General features: G+C 33.4%; 2 protein-coding genes across 10 annotated transcripts; one reads left to right on the top strand and one right to left on the bottom strand.

The window, feature by feature from the left end:
• Positions 1-496: 496 nt before the first annotated feature.
• Positions 497-2,551, bottom strand: LOC106308264. 8 transcript variants are annotated; one of them, XR_001263537.1, is made up of 6 exons: positions 2,154-2,542; positions 1,873-2,050; positions 1,604-1,665; positions 1,485-1,527; positions 1,192-1,215; positions 497-955 (listed from the first exon to the last, which is right to left on the bottom strand). XR_001263537.1 is itself a non-coding variant. In XM_013745411.1 (5 exons), the coding sequence occupies exons 3-5, from the start codon at positions 1,623-1,625 to the stop codon at positions 653-655; spliced, it is 402 nt and encodes a 133-aa protein (XP_013600865.1). In that variant the 5' UTR covers positions 1,626-1,665; positions 1,873-2,050; positions 2,154-2,551; the 3' UTR covers positions 497-652. The 8 variants fall into 8 exon arrangements, 1 of the variants encoding a protein (XP_013600865.1); XR_001263535.1 differs by having other exon boundaries at positions 1,441-1,665; positions 1,882-2,050; positions 2,154-2,540; XR_001263533.1 differs by having other exon boundaries at positions 1,441-1,665; positions 2,154-2,536.
• A 3,676-nt stretch (positions 2,552-6,227) lies between these two features.
• On the top strand, positions 6,228-9,357 carry LOC106310362 (cytochrome P450 90B1). 2 transcript variants are annotated; one of them, XM_013747591.1, is made up of 8 exons: positions 6,228-6,515; positions 6,594-6,918; positions 7,003-7,155; positions 7,272-7,568; positions 7,677-7,769; positions 7,864-7,942; positions 8,046-8,155; positions 9,074-9,357. In XM_013747591.1, exons 1-8 carry the CDS (start codon positions 6,301-6,303, stop codon positions 9,320-9,322), a joined length of 1,521 nt encoding a protein of 506 aa, XP_013603045.1. In that variant the 5' UTR covers positions 6,228-6,300; the 3' UTR covers positions 9,323-9,357. The 2 variants fall into 2 exon arrangements, with proteins under 2 accessions (XP_013603045.1, XP_013603046.1); XM_013747592.1 differs by lacking the exon at positions 9,074-9,357 and adding an exon at positions 8,737-9,066 and having other exon boundaries at positions 8,040-8,155.
• The last annotated feature ends 204 nt before the right edge of the window (positions 9,358-9,561 follow it).

Below are 9,561 nucleotides of genomic sequence, written 5' to 3'. Positions count from 1 at the left end.
ATGTTGGGGCCTAATCTAGCGTTAGAGTCAAGGCTCTTATAGATGACTTCAGAAAGATGCATATGGGTCAAAATCGGGGGCTGGAGCTTGAATTCGAACATAAAATTGACTCAGTCTTGGGTCAAACAATAATATCCTAAGATTGAGGGAGTTCGGTGAGCTATTTGAAGAGAATATATGGGAAGAAGGCAACGAAACAAGAATACACTACAAGAAAAATGGTCATATATAAAAAAAAGGGTCATATATAACGTCCGTAAAACGCTATTACAGTGGTACATGGTGTTTTTAAGTGCGCTGTGTGTGCTTCCGTTATCTTTTCTTCGACACTTTATATAGTGGTTTTTAGGTGCTATATGAAATTATTCATTCAATAGCGTTTATTTTGTTATGCAATTGTATATCTTATAATAACATATAATAATTGATATTATACCATTATTAAAAATAAATAAAAATAAAATATTTTAAAAAATTTATATATAAAAATTGGGTACATTCCAGTTCCCCTGTTCTCGGAGTTTTCATTCAACGTCAAAGGAAAATCATAAATGTAATCACCAGTGAAAAATAAAGTGAGATGAAACAACTACAAGCAAACATCTCAATTTATTTTGATCTCTATCTCACATGAAAGTGTTGGTATGATGGCTTAGTCTCGGCGATGAGACTTGCCTCGTGAGGACTCTCCTTGTTCTCGTTTTGGGCGTGCATTGTCTTTGAGTTTTTGGACAACTCTCCGGAACATAGGATCGATGTCTTCTTCTGCTTCCTCAACACGTATGAAGTATCCCATGGAGAGTCTGAACTCTACTCGTGTGATCTCCTCCACATCACTTCCTTGATCATCATCTGCTTCTTGTTGTGGCTGTTGATGGAGCTGTGGTTTGATTCCGTTTGCTGGGAGTCCGCAAACGAGGTATCTTGCTTGATTGTCATTTGCCCCGCGCATTTCCTTAAACCAAAGTAAAAACAGAACACAAAACAATCAAACCCACAAGGCCTCAATGCAAAGTTCATTACTCAATAACTCAAAATCCTATTTTGATTTACATCGATTCCTTAAGACAGGTATGAAGACTCCTCAATATCACTATCAAACCATTTTTGTGACTTGCAGAAAAGAACAATAAAGGAACACAACATAGACATAGCAGCTACACAAAACCAAGCTTTGGATCGAGATCTAACCTGTAACTAAGAGATTTGCAAGGCCTGCAAATTTAAAAAAAAAAAAAAAACAGAAGGATGGATGCAATTTGTTAAACGACATAGAAGTTTAGATTCTCTCATAAACGACATAGAAGTTTAGATTTTCTCATACAAAAGATCAAAACTGAAAGAAGACAGCTTTGAAAGATCGAATATTTAAACCATATATTTTAGAACAAGATCCAAAAAGAACAAACTTTCATAAGAAAATGAAGAATATCTTCTTACATTGTTTTTTCCAGGTACAACTTTAGATACATAAGCTAACTTACGCTTTTCACTGCTACTAGATATCCAGATCAAAGGCTTATCATCCTTGAAAACCAACACCAACGAGAATACTTTTCTCAGATACAACAGAAAACGACTAGACAGTCTAAAAGGATTTTACTTTGCCTTTCCTTTGCGACCATATATCAAAAGCTGAAAGCCCTTCTTCAGTGTAACCAATGCCTGCCAAAATTCAAAAGGTACAAGTAAGAACACAAGAAACTAGCTACAAGTAGCATTGTTTGCTACATCACATTACGCTTGCATCTCAAAGTTTGAACAAGTAACACTCTCAAAGTCTTCAACTTTGAGCTTCATACAAACTTTGTGGAAACAAAATTTCTGCTCCATAGACATCGTAGTGAAGACAAGAGATAGAAAGAGACGAACTTGTTCAACCTTGTGGTCAGCAGCATTATAGGTCACAAGATCTTCAGTGTAATCAATGCCTGCCAAATGAAACACTCGCGTAGGAACACAATAAACTATCTACAAAGACATAGATTCAAACAAGCTTCGTCTTTTGTTTGAGGAGATCGATAGCCAGAGAGAACTGAAGAGACTATATCTGGAAATTCATAAGAGAATCAACAAACAAGGCAAATCATTGGAGACCACAAAATCAACAACACTTATGAAGAATCATGCTTTAAGGAAGCGAGAGAGATTACATGAGCAGCTGGAGATGTTGAATCGGAGGAGATATACAAGAGAGGAGAGATTTCAAAGTGGAGAATCGAAGAAGTGAGCTACCGTAGCTGTGAGAGAGGGGAGTGCTCGAAATTGGAGCCGGCTACGGCCAAGATTCTTGGCCTTGATTTCTCCTCCGTTGTTTTTAAATTAGGTTGAGAAAATGAAAGAAGAAGAATATGAAAATGGTTGAGAAAAAAAGATTAAGAAAATATTGTATTGAGAGAAGAAGAATATGAAAGAATTAAGAAAATTTTGGTTGTGAATTTCGAGAATTTGGGAGGGAGAGTGAAATAATTTTTGCTAGGTCTTTGCCGGAAAATGAAATAATTTTTCCGTCTAGATTAAACACAGCGTTTTAACTATACATATGCTATTTAAAACAAAGTTTTAGAATTCATAAAAAACAAAGATATTATTTGCATTTTGAAAAGCTATCTTAAACTGCATGTTATATCAATTATAGCATTTACCTAAAAAATGCTATCTTCATTCGCTATCTTTACTCACTTCCCTTGTAGTGATAAAAAAAAATGATGATGAGAGTGAGAGATGAAAGACATTCGAAAACACCACACATACTCAACATATCTCTCAAACACTTAGCTTTATTACTTCTTTTGTAGTTTTGATCTTGCTTCATACCGTGTAACTCGATAATTCATCTATGTAAATTAACTTTTGTCAACTTAAACCTTTTTACATCGTTGTTGTTTTAAGGATACTGTAGCAAAGATCTTTTTTTCTTATTCTCTTACAAGTAAACCCGATAAATAAATAGTATGAGTTTAGAATTCATACATATTTAAAGTAATTTGCATTGATGAATATTTCATTAGAGTCTCTCGTTAATTATATTAATTGAAAATTTTTCAAGTAAAATATTTTAGTATGATTTTTTGAGCTTTTCTAAGAAGTTATCTAATCAAATATAAGCTGGTGAGAGATTACCAATGCAGATTACTTGAAAATTAAAGTAGTTTTTTAAAAGGAAAATGAAGTAAGTGAGGATTTGCGACTATTATAAGGGGAAAAAGACAATGTCAATAGTCTACGGCTCTGACTGTCCAGTTCGGTGATAATCTAATAACCTTGTCTTTGACCGCACGCTCGTGTTGGGGCCCCTCTGACATTTCACTGCTCTACCCCTGCTCGTGAAGACCTTCTGTTCAAAAAAAAAATCTGAGGGTATTTCTGGAATTCTAGTTAAACGGATTGAGACCGAACCGGACTTGGGATTCTGCTGGAGCATTTATCAAAACTGTTTTCATATTAGCACGAATGGTTGGTTCTTAATAATAAAAAATCCCACACTTGATCAGATAATTCATTAAGGGCATTCTATAATTGTGTAATGTACGGTCACGTTCAGTTCTTTGGATTTAGTCATACAAGTAGATCTCTCCCTTTTCTACCACGGTGAAATCATGATCCGTACGCTTAGTGTATGATCATTATTATACGTAAGATGATTATAAATTTAAAATCAAATATTATATTCTTAGTTATATATAATAGAAAATATTAGACTATAGGGCAGTTTTCCACTTACTAAAACCATCTCCAACTCACCTCTATTTTCATCTCTATATTTTCCTCTAAAATAGAAAATTTCTACTATAGAAGTGGATTTGTTCCAATGTATGCTTTTAATAATAGAGTTTCTCTATTTATAGAGGAAAATATAGAGATGTGATATTTTCACCTTTAAATATAGAGGTGAAAAATAGCATTCATCTATATTTTCCTCTAAAATAGAAGAACTCTATTATAGAGTCATACATTGAAGCAAATCCACCTCTATAATAGAGATCTCTATTTTAGAGAAAAATATAGAGATATACATTGGAGATACTCTAATAACACTATATAAGGCAGTTTATGCTCCTCAGACACTTTCTCTTTCCCCAATACACGTTTCACCTCTTCCAATTCATAAAACAATTGAAATCTAACTAAATCTTAACTAAATAAGAAAATAATATTTACTTTTAATCTTTTTAATATGACAACTTATGGTTTCTCTCTCTCTTTATTTTTCTCCTTCTGTTTATTTATCTTTCTCTTCTACCATCATATTCAGATATGTCCTCGTGTCCCTGAGAATGATTACTTTTTTTTTGTAAATTAAGCTATATTTGCGTAAATTTGGTTTTGTTTTGTTCATTTTATTTTACTCTCTAACATAATAGTTTGAAGTATTTGATATGTAACTTAGTGCTCTTATTTTTATTTATTTTTTGCTATTTTATACTTTGGACAAGAATCATTTGCTGTTGACAAGATTTTGAAATGTATTTCTTTCAGCTCTTTCAAAGAACCCATCTTCTTAAGGAATAAGCTTCATGACTCTTCAACTATTTCCTTGAAGGAGTTTCTAGCTAAGTATAAGAAGCAGAGTTCATCAAGTTTTGTAGTTGAGGAAAGTGGAAGCTACCAGCTTAGAAAGATGAACTCAAGTAAGCCTTAAGGGCTTGTTGATGTATCTATCAGTATATATGTAGAAAGATAATACTTTGGGGGTTTTACTAGTAATGTCTCTGAATTATGTTCATTTAGCATTTGTCTAAAATCTGTGAGGTTTTACTGGTAATGTCTTCGAACTATGTTTATTTAACTTGTGTAGATGGGATGAAGGTGAAACCGACATAGATGAGTTCTCATCTTATGATGATATGCTTGCTGCACACAAGATTTCACCCAACGATACAAGTTAAGAAGGCCAGAGAATATGTATTTCCAAGCTCATCGTTTTAAAAAACCTATTAGGTGTACAAGTGAACTAATGTACATGTAAGGTTTTGGGAATTTATGTACACGTGGACAGTGATAATTATGTGTACATGTTTGATAATTATGTGTACACGTTTGCAAGTTTTGCTTTTTTGTACACATGTATGCCACAATTTCTATTGTACACATGTACACTCATGGATGTGCACAATTTTTTTGTTGTCGACATATGAGATTATGATAGAGATACAAAAGTTTATATATATTTTTTAGAAATCTTTTTATTATTGAAAGGTCGTGTAATTATTGGCCCATCAATTCTAAAGTGTACATTTTTACCATACCTACAAAAAGATTTCTATGTCATACGTCCAAGTTTTTTTGTACACATGTACGCCACAATTTATATTGTACACATGTAGACTCACGGATGTGCACAATTTTTTTTGTTGTGGACATATGAAATTATGATAGCGAAGAGTAGTATTGTAATTTTATATATCTTCTTCTTCATCGACACTCTCTTTCTACAAAATTTACAGCCATTTTTGTTTTCAGACATAAATCACCATTTTTGGGATGATTTGCTTATTACCATTCAAATATGATAGATCCTTGATATAACAACTGATTTTGACTCAAATCACCATAACATAGATGTTTTTGAACTGACTTTGTGGCCGAGTGTACTAAACTCGCGGTGGCGGCGAAGTCATGATGTTCCGGTCTTGGTGGTCAGAAATAGTTTAGGATCAAATGAAGGACGACGAAAATGTTAATCCAAAAAAAAATCTAAAAAAGCAAACCAAAAAAACTTCACTGTTTTCTACGTTGTTTCAACATTTTAAAAAATTTAAAAGAAAAGCAAAAAATAAAAATTCTTGTTGTTACACTTAGTTAGCGGCACGTATAACGAAAAACTAACTAGATCTATAAGAGTGACACAAAAAGAGCTAATGGTTACATTTTTCTAAGGTCAACAATGTCTTTAACCACCAAAAACTACTTTAGTAGCAGAAACCGCTCTTCTGTGTAATAAAAATTCAAAAACGGAGCTGTTAAACTATTAAACTATTTTTGCATCGCACCTTTCTGTAACTTATTTTTCATATAATAAATAAAGGATTTAAAGCTTAACGAGGCAACAAATGTAATAAATACGGAAAACAAAAGCTAGGAAGCTCATTGGTTAGGTTAGCTAAATCGGCGATCTATTAAATTAATGACGATGATAAAATTAATGACTAAAATAAAATTCTGGCTTCTTTAAAACACCTTCTTACAAACAGAAGCTCACTTTTTCAGTAGATGCATGTCCGAGTCCCAGTCTCTGAGAAAAAAAGCAAAAAATCAAACATACAGAAAAAGAGATAGAGGGAGAGAGAGAGATACTCCATGTTCGAAACAGAGCATACTCTCGTGCCTCTTCTTCTTCTCCCATCACTTCTATCTCTTCTCCTCTTCTTGATTCTCTTGAAGAGAAGAAGTCGACACAGTTTCAATCTCCCTCCTGGAAAATCTGGATGGCCATTTCTAGGCGAAACCATCGGATATCTCAAACCTTACTCTGCCAAAACTCTCGGTTACTTCATGCAACAACATATCTCCAAGTAAACAAACAAAACTTCAAAACATCATCTAGTGTGTTTATTTTTGTCTGGACTTACGTTTGACGGTTTTGATTATAGGTATGGGAAGATATATAGATCGAATTTGTTTGGAGAACCAACGATCGTATCAGCTGATGCAGGACTCAACAGGTTCATATTACAAAACGAAGGAAGACTCTTTGAATGTAGTTATCCTCGAAGTATTGGTGGGATTCTTGGGAAATGGTCGATGCTTGTTCTTGTTGGAGACATGCATAGAGACATGAGAAGTATCTCGCTAAACTTTCTAAGTCACGCTCGTCTCAGAACGATTCTTCTTAAAGACGTTGAGAGGCACACTTTGTTCGTTCTTGATTCTTGGCAACAACATTCTGTTTTCTCTGCCCAAGATGAGGCCAAAAAGGTTTACTTCTTTTGCTTGAGTTAGTTAGTTAGTTTTTTTTTTTTTGAAACTCTTAATTTTATTTTTATAGTTTAAATTGAGCAGTTTACGTTTAATCTAATGGCGAAGCATATAATGAGTATGGATCCTGGAGAAGAAGAGACAGAGCAGTTAAAGAAAGAGTATGTGACTTTTATGAAAGGGGTTGTTTCTGCTCCTCTCAATCTCCCAGGAACTGCTTATCGTAAAGCTCTCCAGGTAACATTAAACTTAAACATACAAATTTTTGAAAAAATATCTGTGACATTTTTTGCTATAAAGTGATCTTTTATCAATATTTTTATATATTGCCTTAAAAGAAAATAATTGTGCAGTCACGAGGGACGATATTGAAGTTTATTGAGAAGAAAATGGAAGAGAGAAAATCAGAGATTCAGGAAGAAGACGAAGAAGATGAAGCAGAGATTAGTAGAAGTGATCATTATGAGAGAAAACATAGAGCAGATGATGATCTTTTGGGATGGGTTCTAAAACATTCCAATCTCTCGACTGAGCAAATTCTCGATCTTATTCTCAGTTTATTATTTGCCGGACATGAGACATCATCTGTAGCCATCGCTCTCGCTATCTACTTCTTGCAAGCTTGTCCTAAAGCCGTTCAAGAACTTAGGGTAAAATGTTTTAAACACTACAAGTTGATTATTAACCTATCACGTATTATATCTTTACTTGTGTTTTTTGTTGTTACTTATATTTTGATTGATTTGGACTTTTTGAAGGAAGAGCATCTTGAAATCGCGAGGGTGAAGAAGGAACTTGGAGAGTCAGAATTGAATTGGGATGATTACAAGAAAATGGACTTTACTCACAGTGTATGTTATTTTTATTATTTGTATATAATTAATTCTCATTTATTTATTATGAAAACTAAGTTATTAGTATTTTTTAAAAATATTTTGTTTGTAGGTTATAAATGAGACTCTTCGACTAGGAAATGTAGTAAGGTTTTTGCATCGTAAAGCACTCAAAAACGTTCGGTACAAAGGTAAACTTTATATACAACAAGAATTAATGAAAATCCTGAATATCTTAAATCTTATTGGTTGAAAAGAATTAAATAATTTTCCATTTTAATGTTGGAGAAATAGGATACGATATCCCAAGGGGGTGGAAAGTGTTACCAGTGATCTCAGCCGTACATTTGGATAATTCCCGTTACGACGAACCTAATCTCTTTAATCCTTGGAGATGGCAACAGGTAAAAATAACTAATAATTAAGTGTATAATATATACAATAAAACTTTTATAAACTAATAAAGTTGAGACTACACCAAAACTATAATTTTTTTTATTAATTTATAGAAATATTAATTTATCGATATACTAATTGAACCAAAAAACTCAATTTGAAACTATTAAATTATATTATTTTATAAAAAATTTTAATGTATATTAATTTTATAGAATATTAATTTATATAGGTTATACTTGCTTATTCATCCGTGCAAGACTTGATTATGTCATACGTGCATGTGCATTTGACTTAACCCTATCTATAGATACTATCCGAGAACCATCAATCTGGCAAACCCTTTTATTATCCTTCAAAGTTAGATCTCAACACGTCATCGATCATTTATCACATGAAGCATATAAATAAAATATCATGTGAAAAATAAAGTAGAGAGAGAGAGAGGAGACATGGCTGTACGTGAAGACAATTAATTAGTAGGATGGTATGTCTTTAATGACGTGGGAACTGCCTAAATGCCTCTTAATCTCATCAAACCCTAGGGCCCACAATGAGATTTTAATCGTGACCGTTGATTTAAACTCAGGTTTTGGTAGATTAGATTTGACCTACGATGGTACCACGGCATTGACGGATCTCACATCACACGCCCGACGACTCGTACGTGTAGTATTAGGTTCTGACACGTTGACCAGTCTCACTCTCTACTAAATAATTTATCAAATCGGCGAAGTATAAAAAAACAATTATGTTGTGGGATAGTCATATTTTGTTTAAATAAAATAATAATGGGAGTTATGATGTTAGAGTGAGTGGGGAAGGTATGATTAATGACCCACGTTGTGTGGTGCCAACATGCACTTGTTCTTCTTCACTTTTCTCTCTACTTGCTCTCTAAAACTGTTTGTCGTTTTGACGAGCAGCAAAACTCCGGGACGTCGTCTTTGTCAGGATGTGGTAGTTTTTCGACGTGGGGGAACAACTTCATGCCGTTTGGAGGAGGGCCAAGGCTATGTGCTGGTTCAGAGTTGGCGAAGCTAGAAATGGCAGTGTTTATTCGTCATCTTGTTCTTAATTTTAGTTGGAAATTAGCAGAAGATGATCAACCATTTGCTTTTCCTTTCGTTGATTTTCCTAACGGTTTGCCAATTAGGGTGTCTCGTATTCTGTAAAAGAAAAGGATAAAAAGTATTTCATTTTATTCCTTTTTTAATTATATTTAATCATTTTTACCCGATGGAAAAAAGTTGGATAATATACGAGAAATTCGACTTTTGGTTAAGGGTTTTTGTTATGAAACTTTCTTACACTGGGACATATATATATATATATATATATATATATTAGTGGGGATATTAAACATTCTTATTGTATAATGGTTGGAACCCATGGATGTTATTAATTATTGATA

This window comes from Brassica oleracea, chromosome C8 (genome assembly GCF_000695525.1).
Source record: "Brassica oleracea var. oleracea cultivar TO1000 chromosome C8, BOL, whole genome shotgun sequence".
Lineage (NCBI taxonomy): Eukaryota > Viridiplantae > Streptophyta > Magnoliopsida > Brassicales > Brassicaceae > Brassica > Brassica oleracea.
This window is presented reverse-complemented; position numbering and strand designations above follow the sequence as displayed.

Coding starts and splice junctions, on each gene's coding strand:
- LOC106310362 (XM_013747591.1), top strand. CDS start 6,301: ATGTTCGAAACAGAGCATACTCTCGTGCCTCTTCTTCTTCTCCCATCA. Junction 7,943..8,045: donor CAAAAACGTTCGGTACAAAG/GTAAACTTTATA, acceptor TTGGAGAAATAG/GATACGATATCCCAAGGGGG. Junction 8,156..9,073: donor ATCCTTGGAGATGGCAACAG/GTAAAAATAACT, acceptor TTTGACGAGCAG/CAAAACTCCGGGACGTCGTC.
- LOC106308264 (XM_013745411.1), bottom strand. Junction 956..1,440: donor TTGTACCTGGAAAAAACAAT/GTAAGAAGATAT, acceptor CTTTGGTTTAAG/GAAATGCGCGGGGCAAATGA.